The sequence below is a fragment of the Zingiber officinale genome, chromosome 5B, assembly GCF_018446385.1.
Source record: "Zingiber officinale cultivar Zhangliang chromosome 5B, Zo_v1.1, whole genome shotgun sequence".
Lineage (NCBI taxonomy): Eukaryota > Viridiplantae > Streptophyta > Magnoliopsida > Zingiberales > Zingiberaceae > Zingiber > Zingiber officinale.
The window spans coordinates 95,000,122-95,022,851 of record NC_055995.1 but is presented as its reverse complement, the minus strand read 5'-3'; the positions used below and the strand labels follow the sequence as shown (position 1 = coordinate 95,022,851).

Genomic DNA, 22,730 nt, shown 5'->3' with positions numbered 1-22,730 from the left:
TCGTGCTCTGGCCAGTCTAGAAGCTCCATCGTGCTTTCCAGGGTTTTAAACCATGCTTGTGCATCCCATGGTTCGCTGGTGCCTGAGAAGTTCTCGGGTTTAATTCTCTGCCACTGGATAAGGTAAGCTTCTCTCTTAGTCCCTGCTACTGGGGCTACTGGGACTGGTACTACCTCTGTGATTACTGGAGTCGTGAGGTTTGGTACTGGAGTGACTGGGGGAGTAGTCTGCTGGTTAGCCTTTAAGGAGGCTATCTCCTGCTGCTGTTCAGCTAACTGCTGCTGTAGCTGAGCCACTAATGCTGTAAGGTCTGGGGGAGGCACTGAACTGCCTGCCTCATGCTGGGGCTCAGCCGCTGCTGCTTTCTTAGCTGGACGTCCTCGTACCATTTTCTAAATAGCAGAGAACACATAAATATAACTAGGCTATCATGTTATAGTTAACTACTGGTAACATGTTAAATACTATTACTGTAAACATGAATTAATTAACTACCAACATGAGAGCAAACATGAAAGCACATATAACTGATATGAAAGCTGAAAACAAAACTGAGTGAGAGATGTTCTTACTTGGAAGCTGTAGGCACAATGCTGATGTGTGTGTAGGAAGTAAGGAACTTGCTCTGATACCACTCTGTAACGACCCAACTCCTGGGTACTAGGCTGTGAGCCGGATCGCTACATTAACTACTGAAACCACTGTGCCGTACTGTGCGGAAAACTGGGTAAAATAAAATTTCACTAGCTGACTCTGTTACTCTGACAACTGATGCACCCATGCTGTTATAAGGAAGGGTTCAAGACCCTTTCTGGTTGGTGTACATGTGCTAAGGAGGATTCTTGACCTCCCATCTGAGCTAGGAGCTCAAACTAACTTCCTAGCTAGCCGCTAATCGATCCACGGATCGATCAACTTACTACGATTCTATGCCCTGCTGGATCGGTCTGCGGACCGATCCAGCAGAGGCTGGATCGGTCGGAAGGACCGATCCAGGTGTGTCTGGATCGGTCTGCGGACCGATCTAGGAACCTGGAGACGCTGGGACGCCCTCTATTCGATGCTGGATCGGTCGGCTGACCGATCCAGGCACCTACAAATCTCCTCCGAGGCTACTGTATCGAGCTGGATCGATCGGCTGACCGATCCAGGAGGATACAGTAGCATACTGTATCTCGCTGGATCGGTCGGCTGACCGATCCAGTGGAACAGCTCAGACCCTGATCGGTCTGGGGACCGATCAGTGTCTGATTTCACTCGAGAGTTCTGATTCCAGCACTTTGGCGTGCCAAAACATCACACAACAGTTCTAAAACAATGGAAACACATTCTGGCATATAAGTACTAATGTTCTAAACGTGATAAGCTAAACAAGACATAGTTACTAAGCTAGAACAATTAATAACAAGACTAAGTATGAAACTAGACATGTTAAGTGCTAAAACTGAAATAAAAGTGTATAGATCCCAAGGATCTTTATTCCAGACCCCTTGCACACACACATCATCGTAGCATCGCCCTCCAGCCTCCGCTAATCCACTTTTCTTTTACCGGTATCTGCAGTATAAGAAAAGTAGTATCTGTAAGCCAATAAGCTTAGTAAGAAATCATCTACCTCACAAAAACATGCATACGATGCAAATATGATTTTAAATCATGCTGTTTGAAAAATATACTGAATATGCAAGCATGGCATGGCATGGTATCACACAAAGCATGGCATAACATATAAACCGAACATGCTTTAAACTGATCATGGCATACTTACAAACTGAGCATGAAACTGAACTAGTCAAGTATATATCTAAATCTGTACACGAACTCAAATCATGTAAACTGAACCTGAACTGAACTGAAAGCTAAATTAGTGTTCTCATCACTGGTTTCAAATTTGAAAACTATACATATAATAGATGAAAATACTAAACATGTTGTTGGGCCCTGGCAACTGTACTTACTGTGCGCGCATCCCTACGAGACCCGGGATTGCAAGTTCCGAATCCAGCAGGGTTACTAGGTTATCTGAACCTAGGGACGACTGTGGGAGTCCAGCCCATGGATATCTGATCCAAGTACAGTGCCAACTGAATAAAAGTAAAATACTGAATACTGTTTTATTTTACTTTGCTGTTCTAGGTTATCTGAACCTAGAGCTAGGTTATCTGAACCTAGAGGCTACTGTGGGAGCCTACCCAATGGATATCTGATCCATATAGCTGTGATAACTGATAAATAACTGAATAAAAATGTTCTAATATATTTTACATGCTGTTAGGACGCCTATTGGTGCATCCTTCTGAACTGGGCATTCTACCGAATGCTTGGTGTGCACTAAAAGCACACCTTAAAACTGAAAACTGTAAAATTACTGAACTAACGCCAAAACTAACAAGCGAGAGCAATTATACTGCAGGTGAGGGGTTTCTTACCTCAATCGCAAGGTTTTCTTACAATTCTATCCGCTAGGTCTTCCGGAAAACTGATCCTCTCGACGATCCGTTCACGTCTTCGCGTTCCTCTCGCGGAGATGAACCTTTTTCGTGTTGGAGTCGTCGCCGGAAGGTGATCCCTTGACCCTTGGCTTGGTGTGTCGTGCGTGAGGAAGAGGAGAAGAAAAGAGAGGCGGCGGTGGTGTTGGGTTTCGGTGGAGAAGGATGTGCCGAACCAAAATAACCCAAACCCCAACTTAAGTTTATTATTTATATTAAGTGGTTTAATGAACCCAACTCTAATATAAATATATTTGGTTCTCCTTTCTTTCAGCACGGCCCTGCTGGGTTCACCGGTTACTAAACTTATCCGTAAATCATAGGTCTCGGGTTCGATTCCCGCCTAAGCTATTTTACGGTTCTAATTATTTTTGCTACTTCCGCTACTCGGAAAAATTCCAGAAAAATATCTAAAAATTCCAGTAAAATCGTACAATAATTCTAATATAGTTTTGAGAATTTTCGGGCGTTACATACAACCCACTTAATTCTTTATATCGCAAATTGGTGCAAGCTTTTGGATCCAAACTATCTTTGTTTGCAATTAAATCAATAACACCAATGTATCCATCTTTTGCTTTTCGTGTCCACCTCTTCAATATATACTCACTTGGGATCTTCATGATATTTTTCATTGCAAATATTTTCAAAATATGAGAACAAATAATCCCAGCAAAATCATATTTTCTACAACTACACTCAATTTTTTGACCCGATGAATCAAGTGTCACTATATGATGGTAACTCTTTTTGTAAGAAGTAACTTTATATTTTGTATGTGATCCAACATCTTCACAAATTTCTACACTAGAATCATGAGATTTATACCACTCTTGTTCAAAAAACTTGTATACCTCAGGAGTATAAATACAACTTGCATGCTTTAAAATTTGAATTGGATACAATAAACATGGAACACTTGTATTTGATTTAAAATCAGCTTTTAACTCCTCATATCGACGATCATCAAGCAGTCTTTGGAAGTGATTGAAAAGGTCTAAAAACTTGTGTTGATAAGTGACGTATCTTTTCACAATACTATTCATGCTCTCACTTCTTTGGGTAGTAGTCATATCCGCACAAAACATTTGTCGCCCATAAACTAAAGCCCATTTTTCCTTTATGCGAAATAGACGTCTCAACCAATCATTGTCTTCAAGTGCATACTTGGTCAACATTATGTTCCAAGCTGAAATAAAATCTTCCTCTTCATCAAAATCATATATACATGAGGTAAAATCTTTAGTAAACTCTTTAAACTGAGAAAAAACTCTACTCAAATGTATTGCAGCATTTTGATAAATGCGCCAAATACATAAACGATGATGTGTTTTAGGCCATCTGGAAGCTAAAGCATTTGCCATTGCTGCATCTTGATCTGTAAGAATAGTTATTGGTTTTTTCTCACACATAGCCTTGGTAAATGTATCAAACAGCCATTCAAATGTCAAAGATGTTTCATCATATAATAAAGTTGCACCAAAAATTATGGTTTGCTTGTGATGATTAACACCTACAAACAACGCAATTGGGCGACCTTCATTATTCTTCCTGTAGGTTGTGTCAAAGCAAACAACATCTCTAAAATATCCATAATCAGCTCTCATCTTAGCGTCACACCAAAAAATATTAGTTTTCAAATCATCTTCATCAACTTGAATAGCATAAAAAAAATTGGGATCATCGAACTGCATTTTCTGCAAAAAACTCCAATACACCTCCTGTATCACCAACTCTCATATTTCTTGTTCTTTTGGATCGCAAGTAGTTTTTGTAATCTTCAGGAATAAAACCTAAATTCTCTCTCCCACCTACTTGTCTCACCATAAGATCATGAGATGCTTTTGGGGGGATTCCCACATCACTTGTCATCTCAATCTGTATCGCTGCAGAAGAAGATATATTTCTATGACATCTGTAGAGGTGAGTTTTGTTTGGACTTGAAAGATAATGATTATGCTCTTTAACAAATTGCTCCACAGTCAAGTTGCCATTATTTCGACAACTAATCTTCATTTTAGCCTCACAACCAAATTTTGTTTCAGGATGACTTGATTTCACATAAACATCTCGTTTGTCTTTTCCCCTTTTACCTTGTGCACTACAACAAAAAATTCTGTCAACTAATTTACCCGATTTATCATTGTGGCTTTTGCTCCTTCTTACACCAAATCCAACTTGTTTAGCATATTTCAAATAAAATTCATAGGCTTCCTCTTCTGTCTTAAATTCCATACCGATTTTTGGTATCAATTCTTCTGTGATAGATTGGTCAAAACTCATCAATAACATGGTAGAGTTCATATCCTCATTACTAACATCAAACTCATCATTCTGACAGTCTTGGTTTACATCAAAACTCAACCTACGACAACTTGTAGATTCAACCAACGACAACTCCATGATAATTACAATTAGGCCTGAAAAAAAACAACCAACCAAGAAATGTATATTCATAATATTAGGTACAAAAAGAAATCATGTAGTACCAAGAAAATGAACTGGAGCAACCACCAAAGGTTATTAGGTGCTGTGTTTGGTTGAAATGATCTAATTACAGTCCATTAAGCCATGTTTAATCAATTTAACAATCCCTAAACCTCTAAAGCGCTTGGGTAGTATTTAAGGATAAAGGAATGCAGTAGCAATGCAACAGCAACATATTAAAATTTCCCACAACAAACTATCTAAACAACAGCAATTAAAATTGGAACTGCAGTCACCTCGATATTATAGCAATTAATTCAATAGCCAAATTTGACTCTGCTTTTCTGTAAATAGAACGAGAGGTTGGGAGGCTTGCTAATCAATCAAACTTGATTGAAAGTGTCGTTGAATCCTTTTCCAGATTACCTAGTCTAAAACCATCAAATTTGTCACCAAATTTGACTTTGCTTTTTAATAAATAGTCTGATGATGCAAGATTAGGTGAAGAATCAAACTTGCCATACTATGATTGATGCATTTACAGGCTTATGTATTTGTATCTAAAAAAAGTTCAGAAAGACCGAAGATACATACCTGCTGGAGTCGACGAAGGGAGGGGAAGCCGGAGCTGCTGGAGTCGCCGAGATGGCTGCTGGAGTTGCTGGGGAAGAAAGGTAGACGCCGGGCTGTTGGAGTTGGGGAGGGGACGGAGAGGGTTGTCGTCGAGTCCGAATGCGATGGCGGAAGCAGCGGAGTCAGGATGGCTGTTGGAGTTGCTGGGGAGGAAAGGTTTTAGAGTTGGGGAGGGGATGGAGATGGCTGTCGTCGAGCCCGACGGCGACGGCGGAAGCAAAGATGCTGGAGTTGCTGGGGAGGAAAGGTTTTAGAGTTGGGGAGGGGAGGGGATGGAGTTTGGGTTAGGGCACAGCTTTGGAGTTGCCTTCGGGAGAAAAGCAAGCTTCGGCGAGTGTTTACATGGCACAGAGAGTGAAGGAGAAAAGCACGTGTTTGGCACGTTTTTTTGTCGTTTTCTGAATGGGACACTGGGACAGAGGCATCTTCGGGACAGAGAATCCGAACTGTGAAAATTGAGACACCTACTAAGTAACCATCAATGAAAATACTAATTATGTCCCTCCAGAGGATATGTAGATCTGATATATGAATTGAATGTGTCAGAACTCAAAAGTATCAATTATCTTTAAAATTTTAAAGATTTTATTTTAAAATTTAGATAAGGTAGTTAAAAAAAATTTATATTGGCTACTCTATACATTTCATAAATTTAAATTTAATGAATAATGATTCTTTAAATTTAGGAAATAAAATTTCTATCATAAAAAAAATAATATTTCTTTATAATCTTTCTTTCCACTCATTATTTTCAATCTCTCTCCTTCCACTTATTCTTTTCAATATCTCTTTCCGTTTATTTCATAAATATAATAATAAAAAATAAGAGAAAAAAATAATAAAAAAATAAGAATGATTGAAATTTAAGATAGTTGATGTAGTATGTAGTGAAAAGTAATTATCTAATTGTAATAAAGTGAATTATTTATTTTAAATTTTAGATATAGTGATAGAAAAAATTGATGTAGATACTCTACATAAGTGAACCTCTACAACCATATGCTTTATTATTACATCTTTAATTTTATGAAAGGTGCATATGAAATTTTAAAATTCACAAAGGCGATCTAGATTTCATTCTACATCTCATTTTTATTTTACCCTATGCAACAACTATTTTTTCTCACTCCATTAGATGTAATATTTTCGTTCTCTTCCTATGTTTTTTCTCTCTCCTTTGCATATAACTTTTTTTCTCTTTTCTCTTTATTCTTAAATTAAATTAAATTTTAATTTAAACTTACGAGATAATCCTCTAAATTTATTTTTTGTAATTTTAATAAAAAATATAAAAGAAGGTTAACAAGAAATAAAAATATTGAAAATACTTTCTCTATTTTTTTATTATCTAATTATAAAAAAATAAAAAAATTAATTACTTAAGTTAATGTTATTAATAAAAAATCACTCTGGTACTAACATCGCTATGATGTTGTTGTTTAAAAATTAGTCCTATAACTTAAACATTAGTATTGTTGCGATGCTGATTTTTTTAAAATCAACACTGATAGGATGCTGATTATTTTTAAAACTAGCGCTGTTGTGATTTTGATTTTTAAAAGATCAAAACCATAACTTAATTAGCTTCACACTGTGATGTTGATTAAAAACAGCAAAGAATGTATATTTGGACTCCATAGTACTATAAAACACACGAATTGGAATAAGTTCCATTGAAGTTCTCTAGGTCTATTGATAAATTTTGATCAAAATTTATGCTTATTTTGATAAATTTTGATCAAAATAAGTACCACAATAATGTTAATATTTTAAGTCATAGGATTGGTTTTAAAACACAAGTATTAAAGTGGATTTTTATTAACAAAATCAACTATAGTTATTAATTTTATTCTTTTATAATTAGACATTAAAAAAATATTTTTAATTTGTTTATTTTTTATTAACCATTAATTATTTTTTAAAATTTTTTATTTAAATTTTAAAAATAAAATAATAAAAGAATGAGATACAACTTTTTGCAAAAATGTAATCTAAATGTGTCTTTGGGCATTCTAAAATTCCATGTACTCCCTCCGAGACATTGTCGCTATATATTTATTGGATTTGAATTTAACTAATGTTTGCTCCGTGCAATTTAAAATGGACAAAAATTGAAAGGGCATTTCATATTTAACAAATGTTGAATGAGTGCTCTTTTTATAAATATTGTATATTAAAATACCTCTGATTCCATTGTTAAAAATTAATTATTTTATTTTAATTAAAGTTTATATACATAAAATATTATTATTTCAAAATAATTTTTATTCAATTTAATTTAAGATTAGTGAAGATATGATCTTTGAGTTATTTTTTCACTCATTGATTATTTTTATTTAAAATGAAAAGTACCAAGTTGAACCATTCGTCAATAACTAATAATTTTGACTAAATCTCATCACAAAAAAAAACATGTATTGGAGATATTGGTTTAGTGTTAGCAAAAATTTAAGCTTCATTTTTATATATTTAAAAAAAATGATCAAATCTTAATTTTACCAAATTATTTTATTTATATTCTTCTTATCCAATTGTTCTAATCATCATGATCAGAGCATTATGATTAGTTCAAACATCCATTTTCATTATTTCGATTGTTCTAATCAAAATCTGAAATGATTTAATCTCAGCCGTTCATTCTTCAAATTGAACCCGGTTCGATTGTGCTGTACGATCAAGAGCTTTTGCACGCGTCATGACCTTCTGTTTTGTTTTTTTTTGTTTTTTGAAAAAAAATGAATATCGGAATGAAAACAACAATAACAATAATAAGAAACGACCATAATTAAAGATAGAACGATAGAACATAAGCAGTCTCAGCACTGAAACTACAGTGACGATGGGTTGAGCCCGTGTGGGTCTCATACAACCTCCCATCTTTATTCAATACATTAGACTATAAGTCAACTAGTATCTCATTCAACGAGCTAAAGGCTGAGTCTGGATCCGTTCCATTAAGCTAAGTCACCCTGCAAGACCAAATTCATGAACATGTCACGTTGCACTACTTCTTAAATAGTTTGGTTAACACGACTCGATTCGATCGACTAACCTGGAGCAGTCGGTGGAGGCGCTGATGGGGTACGGGACCTGGACGCCGCAGCTGCTGGGGATGCCAGAGAGGCGGCCGGTCTGGATGCCGTTGATGCCGCTCGCCTGCGACCGGATGCAGTTGCAGGTGGCGCGCCGGTCGGCGGTGCTCCTGGCAGCGCTGTTGAGGGTCCTGACCCCGTCGCAGCAGGCAGAGGGCAATTCCGCGACCCGCCCGGTAACGTAGGGAATGCAGGAACGCAGGTTGGATGCCACCTGGCTGCAGGTGACCGCAGCGTCGGCCTGCGACGCCGCGAAGACGGCAGCCGCCACCACGAGCGCCGCAACAACTGCACCAAAGCGAGCCATTGCCGGAATGCAAGCGACTAAGTGAGCAATGAACGAGAGGAGAGGAATGGTGATGTGGATGGAAAGGGAGGAAGGCGAGGGGGGCTTTTATAGTGATAAAATGAAGTAGAGTGGTTTAATTGCATTAAAGAAGGAGTAGGTGGTCGTTGAGGTCGACGTGAATCGTCAATAATTAATAATAATAATAATAATAATAATAATAATAATAATAATATATTTTAGAATGGAAAAATCGGAGGGAAATCAGTTGCATTAATGGCTCTGATTTATGCTATTACTCCACGTGTTAGACGCTTACGGTTCATCCAATTGGCGATGTGATTCTTTTCCATATATATTCTTACGTACTCTGTATCCGGATGCTCAGAGTATTTTCCGGTGCCCCGGTTATAACTTAACTTTTAAATTCTAAAAAAATAAAATAAAATAAAATACTAGGCACCTATTTAGGTACTATAAATACATAATTTTTTTATTTTAATTTTTATTATCTTAAATATTATAACTCTAACTTCTAAATATTAAATATAAAATCTAATTAATTTAATCACCAAAAAAAAGTCTTCTGGAGTAATCGAGGCATCTAGATTCAATCTAAATAGCTTGATTATTATCTAGACGAAATCCGCAGGGCTTTGTCAATAAGGTATATTACCCTATGAACCGTTCATTATGGAACGATCCATGCTTGAGCGGCTAAAATTATTCCAAGTGTCTTGATTTTTTTTAATTAATATTTCTTTAGCACCTAAATTCTAAATACATATACTTATACTTTGTTAATATTTAAAATTTTATAATTTAATTTTTTTTTTATCATAAACATTATAATTCAACTCCTAAATTTTAAAAATAAAAATTATTTAACTTAATTCTGAAATAAAAAAATAAAAAAATAAAAAAAATACTGTTAACCATCTTAAATATATATCTCGTTATTTTTTTTTGAGTTTTATATATATTTTAAGTTGAATATTATAATTTAATTTGAATACTATAATTTAATCATAAAATCTAAAGATAAAATTTAATTAACTTAATTAATGAATAAAAAACAATTAAAAATTATCGAATTAATCGAGACGTGCGGATTGATGAACATAATTATATATATCTATATATATATATATAGTGAGAGAAATTTTAGTCTGCGGTGGTTTATGTACGATTTTGCTACGGTACTTGCTACATCAGCGAGAAAACATAAAAAACTACTCTCCTCTAATCGGCCTGGACCGATCAGACTTCAACCTGATCGGTCTGGAAGTCTTCTGATCGATCTGTGTACCGATCAGACCCTAGGCTGATCGGTCCCCAGACCGATCAACCAACTCTCTGTGAGAGTTGGCTTGTGCTCCTGATCGGTCTGGACCGATCAGGCTCTAACCTGATCGGTCTAGGAGTCTCCTGATCGATCTGTGGACCGATCAGGAACACAAGCCAACTCTCACAAAGAGTTAGTTGATCGGTCTGGGGACCGATCAGCCTAGGGCCTGATCGGTCCACAGACCGATCAGGAGATTCCCAGATCGATCAAGTTGGAGCCTGATCGGTCCAGACCGATTAGAGGAGAGTAATTTTTTATATTTTTTCACTGACGTAATAAGTACCATAGTAAAATTGTACATAAGTCATCGTAGGCTAAAATTAATAGAACTGTTAAATTCTGAGTTTTTTTAAATATTTGTAGAGAGTTAATGCGTGATTTAAAGGGAAATCTAAGCCCTGCCGACAAAACAGTGATTTGGGTCAAATTAAAAGGGCAAAAAATGTCTATACTCACGATATGAAATATTTTTTTCCTATGATAATAAAAATAAAACGGTTCTTTTATTTTTTATTCAAATAAATAAAAAAAAAATCTACTGCATTGATGCATGGCGTTAGATATCGTGGCGACATTTGGATTGTGTGATGGATTATATATTAAAGTGTAAAATTAATGGCGATGAGACTTGAGAGTAGGGCACTTAGTGTGTCAGACCTGATATATGAACCCATGATGCAGCGTGTCAGACCAGATACGTGAACCTCTGCAACGATGCAATTTATTATTACATTTATTGGATTTTAACTTCAAGGCTTCAAGCTATTCTAGTTCCACTGCTTACTTCGTGCAATTTAAAATGCTGAAAAAAAAACGTTTCATATTCAATGAATCGTCGAATGAATAATTTTATATTAAAAATATTTTAAAAACACTATCAAATATTTTATATTAATTTTTTTTGGGTATTATTTTAGTTATTAAAACGTAAAAATTAATTTTATTTATTTTAATCAAAATTAATATATATAAAATTTTCATATTGAAATATTTTTATATTAATTTGTTCCCTTAAAATTTATCAAAATCAATTAAAAATAATTATAACAACTATTTAAATAATCACTATACAATTATAGCTAAGGACGGATTTAAATATAGACTACGCTACAACACTCCATATCCATATCTACCGAACAAATTTATTATAACATCGGACTAATAATCCTCATACTATTCTACATGATCTGAAAGTGAGATAAATTATGGGAAACTTTGCTTAGCACATTAACCCTATACATATGGGGTCAGATGACCCACGACACATTTCGTACACGTTGGGAATCAGTTCCATGACCTATTATAATAACATATGTAAATACTAATTGTGTCAATCCATGAAGATAAGCGAAAATACAAACGACTATACTACAATGACCTTGACTAGTGAACCAATCTAGTCCTTGTGTGGTAAAAGGGAAGATTTGTTACCTTGATGACTCTCTTATGATTGTTCTACCTCATTGAGAGGGAATAAATCAGATACTGAACAATTCCCCGTATGGGAGGATATGTGAACCAATCTAGTCCTAGATATGATAGAGGTGGAGTGATGAGAGTAGAGATGACAATGGATAGGATTTGAGTTAGATTTCATATCCTCTGTACTCATCCCCATTAATTTATTAAATATATCCCCATACCCAACTTCATACCTATCAGGTATTTAGCTTTCATCCACACCATCATACACGTTGGAGGATCAAATATTCATACTGATACGGTGTGTAAAGGAGGGGTCCGATAAGGTCAGGAGGTCAATAATCAAGGAGACGTGTCAGTCAAGAGAAGGAGGGAGTTAAACCGCCTCACATTATCAGCTGTATAATTCTTGGTTGGTCACAGTCAGGGCATGTCCCCAAATCTGAGACATAAGATGAAGCTTGGACTAGTTCCTGACCTGCCCCCGAATGATCGGACTTCCCCAACTCAGGCTGTGTAGATGGCTCTAGTACTTTTACTAAGACAACTCCCGGCTGGCTCTTCAGCGATCAAGGCGTGAAAGATGGGTCTCTCGCCACAATCTCATATAAAACCCGGTCGGTTCGCCACAACTCATCCTCCTCATCAAGGCTCGAGCCTGGTGGTACATCCGAGCGGTCTTCTTGAGTTGTCTATAGCTGAACCCGGGTGAGACAGAAAGTGCTAAGTGACAACAATGTCAGGGAAACGTACCCTTCTGTCAGAGAATAACTGTCATACGTTATGGAATATTTCAGTGGTCTACTATTACTTGCAAATGGAACATTCCTTCCACCAATAGGAGGTCACCGTATATTCTCTTTCACCTGACAGATCTTGACACCCGACATTCTCTGACAACAGGCAGGCTTTGAAGGTATGCAGTGTCATATAAAAAGGGAGGTCCTCTTCCTCAGCCAGGTACACACACATACACACTCATCTTCAACAGTTCTTTTTCAATCGTACACTATTCTTCTAGAGAAAAAGGACCTGACTTGAGCGTCGGAGGGCCTACACCGGGGACTTTTTCCCTGGTTTCTGATCTGTAACGCTCCAGGTGCTTGTTTGAGCGTGTGCAGAGTTCAAGTACCACCATTCCTCATACTATAGACCTTGGAGTTCCATGTGGGGGTTAGCTTTTGCGACGTGCGTACATAGGGTGCGTCGAAGTCGCCTCTCCGTCAACACCAACGCCATCTCCCCTGATCTCCGTTTGACTTAGGTTCTGGACAAGAACAATTTAACGCTATCTGTGGGAATCTCCTTCACATGTTCTAGAATGTGACGATGGAGGATACCATAATAGCCGGAGAGTACAAACTGTTCAAGGAAGCCAAGAAGCGAGCGGCTTCCAAAAAGCACACCATCACTTCACAACCACATAGGATGCCTGTAGTTTCAAAGGACTAGACACACTCTTCAGACAGGGGGTCTAAGAGGAAACAACCCGAGGATTTCCCCCGAGCTTTCTACCGGGATCCCTGCCGGATTATTACAACAAGAATGAGCAGCACCAGGCCTCCACGGCCGAAAGTTCTCGACCCAGAGATTTGAAGAAGGGGAAGTCCATAGTCGTCAGGGAGGAGCCGAAGGAGTTGCCCGAGGAATTGCAAGTGTCCTTCTCTTTGAGGGCGCTCGAGGAGAAACTGCCGAAGGGGTATAAGCCCCAACCATCGGAGAGTATGACGGTAGCAAGGATCTAGAAGATCACCTTCGCAAATTTTGAAACGCTACGATGTTGCACTAGTATAGCGATGTCGTTAAGTGTCGGGTGTTTTTAAACACTCTGTCTAGCTCGGCACAAAAGTGGTTCGATGTATTGCCTTTGGATCCATCACCTACTTTCAGGATTTCAAGAACACTTTCCTGCCTCATTTTGCCGGTACCAGGAAATATCAGAAGATTAACCATTGCTTATTCGCTCTCAGGCAGGGGCCTGCAGAGCCCCTGAGGGCCTATATAAAACTCTTCAACTAGGTAGCTCAATACGTCCCGTCCGCTACCTCAAAGATCTTGATGAGTGCCTTCTTCCATGGTCTGGTGGAAGGGGAGTTCTTTCGAGCGCTCATTCGAGAGCCTGTGAAGAATTTTGATGAGATGCTTGGGAAAGCAGCAAGCTATATTAATGTAAAGGAAGCTCAAGCAGTCCGGAGGAAAGCAGACAAAGTGTCTGCTCCTGCCAACAAGTCGAAGAGAAGGCCGCCCCAATCTCTCGCTTGAGCCTTTCCCCGCTCCAAAGATGCTCGACTAGGATTTCTGCCCGGTTAGGAATCCAGGGTGGTGCAACGAGTCGAAGTTGTCCAAGCCCCTAGACCCGGTCAGTGGGGCCCCCATTATTGTACCTACCATAAGTTTCACACCCATTACATAGGAGATTACGTCCAGTTCACCTAAGATTCTCGGCGGGCAGCCGAACTGGGTCTGCCTCTGCCTAAGATAGCGCCCAAGCTTCAAAAGTTGTTGGCCAACCCGCCTACTACCAGAGGACAATCAAGTAAACCCCTGCCCGATAGCGGAGGTTAGGGAACTCGGCCGGTAGATTGGGGTAAGGAGCCAATGGAATCCCTTGAGGAAGAGAATAGGAGAAATATCGCCATCTGGGAAATTGGCATGATCTTCGGATGACTCATTGATAGAGACTCCACCAGAGCCCGGAAGTCTCATGCCGCTTAGAGATACATGCGGGGTGATCCGCTCTTGAAAGCAGGACACGTTACAGAGGTACAATTCCTGCCCTGGCTCTCTAATGTGGTCCTAGTGTCCAAGTCCAATAATAAGTGGAGGGGTTGCATAGACTTTCGAGACCTTAACCGGGCCAACCTTAAAGATTGCTATCTATTACCGAGGATCGATTAGATGGTGGACTCAACATTGGGCTATGAAAGGATCTATATGCTCGATGCTTACTAAGGATATCACCAGATTCCTCTCACCCGGGAAGACCAGAAGAAAGTTAGCTTCATCACGGTAGACGGTACTTTCTATTATACAGTTATGTCTTTTGAGTTATAAAATGCAGGAGCTACCTACCAAAGGATGATGGACAAAATATTTCGAGAAAAATAGGGCGGAACGTGGAGGTCTACGTGGATGACATTGATAACCATGATTTTGGCTATATTATCTTGATTCATAATGCATGCTTTTGATGATTTATTCATAGTTTAATCTCACATATATATTATATTTCATAATTGCATGTGATCATGGACTTAATTACAATTTAGCCAATTATCATGGTATTTGATGCTAATCTTTGATTATTATTTTGTAGGTATTAAAAGGGTCATGGACCCGATCAAATCAGACCGCATTTGGGCTCAAATCAAGGGCTTAATGAGGCGATCAAACCTTGGAGCATTATGAACTGTCCATTGAAGATTGGAGAGATCTGAGCCATCCGTCAAACATCTAGTCCATCCGACCTAATGAGGAGCAGATCTCATCCATTGATGAATGTCCAAAAGTTTTGATCCAAATCTGACCTCATCCAGCCGTTGATCAAGCCCCGGATGGTTATGGACCGTCCGATCAGATGAGGAGGGGTTTAAATCCCGCGAGAAGCTACAATGAGAGCTGGGCTCGGTTTCGCGATTTTCTTACTGTTCACTGTCTTCTACATCGCGTCGCCGCAGCTCCCGTTTCTTCCATTCGAGATCCATGAGCTAGCGATCTTCACCGGCAGCAATCCCTGAGTTCCGGCGTTCACCGTCTGTGGTTGCAGTGAGCGGCAGAGGGTTTCCCAGTCCACAAAGTTTGGTTTCTGTCCATTTCGCAATTCGGATGCAGGGGCGTTCTCCGATCCGCAATTTCCATCATCACCGGAGCTGGATGGGCGTTCTCTGAGGCTCCGATCACACTCACGTTCTCCATTCCATCCGCAACGCTGGAATCGATCTGATCAATCGATTGGCGTGGGAAAATTCCAGATTCCAACTCTGTCTCTTCGTGCGATGTGGATTCCAATCGGGTGTGAGCTGTATAGGCGTTCTCTGAGGCTATGAACGATTGGTTGGATTAGTTGGAAGCTCGAGACCTGCTGCTGATTGCCACAAGGGCGTTCTCTGAGGCAATTCTGTTGACAGCAGGGAGAAGAAAGCTTGCGTCAAGGATTTATGTGTGTGAAACGTTTGTTTTCTTTGCTTTTCTATAAATTAGGTTAAAATGTTCATCACTTTGCTCAGATCTATGATCTGATTCACTTCTTTACAATTTCCGTTTGAATTCTTAGGTTTGCTATCAAATTCCCTTTAGATTTCTGTAATCCAAACCCCTATTCAGCTACTTGGTGTTTTGTTTGAAATTCATTTCTGATTTCTTTATGTTAATTCTGACTTGTTTCTTTAGCTTGCTGCAATTTCAAACCGTGTTAGATACTAACTATTATTTAGATAATAACTAGTGTTTAGCTAATGTCTAGTTTTGAATATTTATGTTACTAACTTGGTTTTGCTTATTTAGTTTTAATTCTTAAATGTGTGATCAAACTCTTGCTTTAGATATCAGAGTTTATTGATTAGGATTAAGTTTGAATGTTGGATAATTCACTTGAGTTTTTAATTGTTTACCTCCATAATATGTTGTTGTTGTTGGTTAGTGAGAATTGAAGACTTAGTGAGTGGATTAAGTGTTGAATTTAGTTGTGATAGAGATTGAAATATAATTTCTGAATTTAGCAAGTGAATTAAGCTCATGAGTTCAAAGGGTATTGTGATTTTAGTTGAAGAGTTAGATTCAAGGAAGCATTAGAATCCGAATGTGATTGTTGATCAATTTGTAATGAGAATTAAATGGGAAGGGTAATCGATCTTGTTGATGGAGAAATCAATTTGAATCAATTCTAGAATTTGCACACATTCACTAGTATATCTTGGAAAAATACGACTTGGGACTCCATACTACATCTCTTATCTTAAGTATTGACACGTTCTAATTTTAATTAATTTGGTGCACCACGTGACATGTAATTGGGTTACAAAATGCAGGAGCTACCTACCAAAGGATGATGGACAAAATATTTCGAGAAAAATAGGGCGGAACGTGGAGGTCTACGTGGATGACATCCTCATCAAGTCTACTGTGGCAACAAACCTTATTTTTGATGTGGAGGAGAGCTATGACAGTATGAGCTAAAGCTAAATCCACTGAAGTGCCTATTTAGAGTTCGAGGGGGGGAATTCCTGGGATACCTCGTTATCGAGCGGGGGATCGAAGCTAACCCAGAGAAGGTTCAAGCGCTTTGAGACATGCAAGCACCTCGGAATCTAAAGGAAGCCCAGAAGCTAGTCACGACGCTCTCCGGGTTTATATCCCGATATACAGATCGAGCGCTCCCCTTCTTTAAAGTGCTCTGAAGAGCCACCAAGTTTCAGTGGGACGAATAATGCAGCAAAACTTTTGAGGAACTGAAGTAGCACCTGGAGACCCTGCCTTCATTATTTAAACCTATTGCTGGGAAGCCACTCTGGGTGTATTTGTCAGCTACCCCTGAGGCCGTGGGGGCAGTTCTGATGAAAGAGCAGTATGATGTACAACGACCAGTGTATTTCTTCAATTATCTATTAAAAGGGGTCGAGTCTCGATAACGACCATCAAAAAATTAATTTACGGATTGGTCCTCATGGCTCACCGCCAAGATCATATTTTCTAGTACATCCAATTACAATACTGAAAAATAGTACCATGAGGAAAGCCCTTACCAACATGGAAATAGTTGGTCATCTCATCAAATGGGTAACTGAGCTGGGAGAGTACAATACACAGTACCAACCTCAAGCAGTGATCAAAGTACAAGCCTTGGCCGACTTTCTGATGGAGATCCATCAACATGATTCTGAGGAGACATAGAAGATATACGTAGATGAGTCACCCACTCAACAAGGAAATGGAGTGGAGATACTTCTTATATCCCCTCAAGAGGATATCATGCAACTAGCTGTTAGGTTAAACTTCAGAGCTACCAACAATGAGGCAGAATATGAGGCGCTCTTGGCTGGACTACATGCATCTCGACACGTAGGAGCCATGCGGGTAATCATCTACTCAGATTCCTAACTGGTGGCTCAGCAAGTGGTCAGTAACTTTGAAGTCAATAATGAAAAGTTACAACTTTACAGAGAAGCATATGACAAAATGAAAGAAGGCTTTAAGGAGGTCGCGGTAATCAAAATTCTCAAGGCAGACAATCAGAGAGCAAATGAATTAGCCAAGATGGTCAGCTCTTTGACCAATTGGGTCCTGGATAAGTTAATAGCCAAAGTTTCCTGATAACAGATTGACTTGCGGAACAACCTGAAAGAACAGATCGACTGGAGAGCCCCAATGATCTTTTATCTTCAGTAAGGTATCTTACCCGTCGATGCTGAATCAGCAAGATCGATTAGAAAGAGAGCTTATGCTTATACACTGATCGGGGGGTAATTGTACAAGCGAGGATTCTCTCGACCATTACTCAAATGTTTGGGTCCAGACGAGGTGGAGTATACCCTACATGAGATTCACGAGGGATGTTGTGATAATCATGTGGGAGGAAGGATGCTAGCTCGCAAAGTTGGCTGGGTATTTTTGGCTCACCTTACAGAGGGATGCCCAGTAGCTGGTGGCTACTTGTCTTTCTTGTCAGAAGCATCAGAACCTGTCCCATTAGCCGACCGAGATTTTGAAGGCCTCGGTAGTGTCTTGTCCCTTTGATCAATGGGGCATGGACATTGTGGGTCGTTCCCAATGGCCCCAGGTCAAAGGCGATTTCTGCTCATAGCAGTAGATTACTTCTCTAAATGGGTGAAGGTAGAAGACCTGATTAGGATTACAGAGGGAGTTGTTATACAGTTCTTATGGAAAAATATCTTATGCTGATTCGGAATCTCGCACAAGTTGGTCTCAGACAATGGAAGACGGTTCCAAGGACGCAAGATCTAGGAATGATGTCGAGGGTTTGGCATAACCCAAGCCTTCACTTTCGTGGCGTACCCTCAGAGCAATGGACAGACTGAGGTCGGACTTTCATTTCCATCCCAAATGCAAGCATCTGAGAATAACACATTTGGTATATGTAGATAACTTTCTACTCTTGTCAAGTGAAGATGTGACTTTAGTCACCCACTGGTGGATTGTCTATCACAGTTTGCTCAAATGGTTGGGCTCACAGCTAACCTAGTAAAGTCCAACATTTATATGGCAAGGATAGATACCCTTACTCGGGAGCGGCTTCTTATCATCACGGGGTTTTAAGTAGGGGATATGCCTTTGAGATACCTGGGATCCCCATATCTTCTTAGAAATTGAAGATCTTAGACTATAGCACATTAATGAACTCACTCACTAGAAGGATCAATTAATAGTCCACTCCCTGTGGAGTTATAGACTGCATATACAGTAATTACAAATTCTTTATGTGGACAACAAAAAACCCCTCAATAGCATGGTTAGAGTTATGCAAGTCCAAGAAAGAATGTGGTTTTAGCTTGAGGAACTTGAAAGAATGGAACTTTGCCTTATTGGCTAAGGTGCTATGGTGTATACAGGACAAGCAAAATACTTTATGGATATGATGCGCACACCACACATATTTACAACACGTGGGGATATGGGAGTACCAAGTCAGTCATACGGACTCCCTACTCATTAAGAAGGTGTTGTACATTAGAGATAGTATCTTAGCAACCACAAGTAGCCCAGAGAGGACAAGGCAAACCCTAGAAGCATGGTTTAGTTAGAGAATGGGAGGTGTTCAAAGGGCATATGATCATTTCAGAGATGCTAAGCCCAGGAAGCCATGGGTAAAGATAGTGTGGCAAAAATATCTTCAGCAGAGACATGCCTTGACTCTTTGGCTATTAGCACAAAGGAGACTCCCTATACGAGCTAGGAAAGAGTACATAGAGGATATATGATGCACCTTCTGCCAACAGGAAGAGGAGACACTAAATCATGTATTCTTTAGATATAGTCCTATAAGCTTGTTGTGGGGGAGGATCAGGGCTTGGCTATGGGGGAGGATCAGAGCTTGGCTATTGATGCGATTAGAGCTTGGTTATGGATGTGACTAGAGATGGGATACCGGCGTATGCTACGGGTGTTCAGACTTTAGTACCGAGGGGTGCCCATCTTGACTAGGGAACAACATCTTGCCATATCAACATTATAATACCACATTGGAGGGCAAGGAATCACAACATGTTTGAAGGGATGAAATTTGATGCGGAGTTGATCTTCAAGAAAGTACAAGTCCATATCTACAGGACGCTTGACGTATACTCGGATTAGGTACTAAGGCAGGGATGATATCATTATTTTTTTTAGAGCGTGCTCTATAACTATACATGCATTTTGATACACATATAGGTTAATTAGGACTGTGAAGACATGCATTTTGATAGTACCACGAGTAAGGGTGTGGAGTATACATTTTTAGAGAGCATGCATTTTTGAGTTCATGGAGAGCATGCATATAGTTAGGTCCCGGCAGACCCATTAACAATTTTGGGAGCTTGCATCCTACATTTGTATAGAGTTTTATAGTATCTTAGTGATCTACTATGCCTGGTTTGTAGTATCTCAGTGATCTAATAGGTTTTGGCCACCTAATCGGATGGATCATTTGGATAAACTGAGTAGTTGACTTAGGTAGAGTCCATATTATGCATTTTGGTACATTATATAGAGGTCTGTCGGACATACATTTTTCTTTTACAGATTGTATAGAACTAGGAATACAACACTAAACTAGCACCTCCTCAATCTCAAGTAAATGCCCTCGATAAAAAAAAACATTCCTTGCTTAGTAGTTGAGATAGAGGCGTAAGTGACACGGGACTCTACATGGACTGAGGTGGTGGACTATGATATGTCTAGTGAGATTACCTCTTCTTGTTGGTTGCTACTCGGAAAACCTAGAGGTTCCACTGTACAAAAATTTTGTACAAAGGTCTGAACCTTTTCCTAGCTACCATGTGTTCTTTTAAATTAAATTTTGGATCGCCTGCGGAACTTAACACGTTTGATCCAAAACTTAATCTATTTGTTCTTTTAGGTTTTGACTTAGATCTCCCGCGGAACTTAACACGTTCGACCCAAGTCACCTTAAGTTATTAATTCCACTAAATATTAATTTCCATAATTGGTTCCCAGTACTGACGTGGCGAGGCACATGGCCTTCTTGGATATGGGAGCAACCACCACCGACTAGACAAAACCTTTTATAGAAAGCTAATATTTAATTTCCTAAAATAACTTTAGGTTAACCGAAAAGAACAATCAAATCACAAGGGAAAGAAAAACAAAAGAACACTATATCGAAAACAAATTCGAAACTCTAGAATCGTATGCCTCTTGTATTTAGTATTATTTCCAAAAATAACTAGTATGATGCGGAAACAAAAATTACTAGTTATACCTTTTAGAAAGACCTCTTGATCTTCTACCGTATTCCTCTTCTAACCTCGGACGTTGTGTGGGAAACGATCTTCCGAGATGAGAACCACCAAGCACCTTCTTCTTCCTTACAAGTTTCGGCCATCAAAACTTCTCCTAGGATGAAGAGGTTCAGCCACCACCACCATGCTCCAAGGGATGCTAGAAAAGAGGCTTCTTTTCTCTCCTTCTTCTCCTTCTTAGATCCGGCCACCAAAGATATCTCCACCATGAGAAGGTTTCGGCCACACAAAGGAGAGGAGAGGAAAGAAAGGGCCGGCCACACCCAAGGAGAAAAGAGAGGAAAAATAGAATAGAGTCGTTCCCCTTGAAGCTTCCTCTACCCCCTCTTTTATAATCCTTGGTCTTGGCAAATAAGGAAAATTTAATAAAAACTTCCATAATTCTTTTGCCATTGAAAAGGAAAATTTATTTAATTAAAATAATTTTCTCTTTTCAAATTATAATGGCCGGCCACTCTTCTCCCCAAAACAAGGAGAGTTTTAATTAAAACAAAAATTAAAACTTCCTAATTTGTTTCTAGAAATTTATAAAAATTTCTCCAATAATTTTAATCCCTTCATGATTGGTTAAAAAGAAATTTTATAAATTAAAATCTTTCTTTTAAACATGTGGATAATTTCCAAAAAGGAAAGTTATCTCTAAAAATTAAAATCTCCTTTCAATCTACAAATAAGGAAAGATATTAAATCTTTTCTTAATCTTTTGTAGAAACTAATAAAAGAGAATTTTTTAATTTTCAAACTTTCTTTTAAATCATGAATATAATTAAAAGGAAAGTTTTTACCAAAATTAAAATCAACCTTTTAATCTACAAATAAGGAAAGAGATTTTAGCTCTTCTCTTAATCTTTTGTAGAATCTTATAAAAGGAAGGATTTAAATTTTTAAACTCTCTTTTAAATTATATTATCCACATAAGAAAAATTTTTAAATTAAAATTCCTTTTTATTTTAATAGGGACGGCCACATGAATTCACCCATGAACATACCCATGGCCGGCCCTAGCTTGGTCTCCAAGCTAGCTTGGCCGACCCCTATAGGATGGGTAAGAAGGTGGGTATAGGTGGGTATAGTACTCTATAATTAAGAGGCTACGATAGGGACCGAGAGGAGGAATTGGTTTTGGTCTCCCGATGAAATTAAGCATCCCGTGTTCGCCCCGAACACACAACTTAATTTCATCAATAATAATTCATTCCACTAAAGAACTATTATTGAACTACCGCACCAATCCCAAATTACATTTTGGGCTCCTTCTTATTATGAGTGTGTTAGTCTCCCTGTGTTTAAGATAACAAATGTCCACTAATTAAGTAAGTTACTGACAACTCACTTAATTAATATCTAGCTCCAAGAGTAGTACCACTCAACTTCATCGTCATGTCGGACTAAGTCCACCTGCAGGGTTTAACATGACAATCCTTATGAGCTCCTCTTGGGGACATTCTCAACCTAGATCACTAGGACACAGTTTCCTTCTATAATCAACAATACACACTATAAGTGATATCATTTCCCAACTTATCGGACTTATTGATTCATCGAACTAAATCTCAC

General features: G+C 38.7%; 1 protein-coding gene across 1 annotated transcript; it reads right to left on the bottom strand.

Moving 5' to 3' along the window:
* Positions 1 to 8,315: 8,315 nt before the first annotated feature.
* LOC121987648 (non-specific lipid-transfer protein 1-like) lies at positions 8,316 to 9,013 on the bottom strand. The gene is made up of 2 exons (XM_042541385.1): positions 8,602 to 9,013; positions 8,316 to 8,518 (listed from the first exon to the last, which is right to left on the bottom strand). Exons 1-2 carry the CDS (start codon positions 8,946 to 8,948, stop codon positions 8,509 to 8,511), a joined length of 357 nt encoding a protein of 118 aa, XP_042397319.1. The 5' UTR covers positions 8,949 to 9,013; the 3' UTR covers positions 8,316 to 8,508.
* Between the last annotated feature and the right edge of the window lie 13,717 nt (positions 9,014 to 22,730).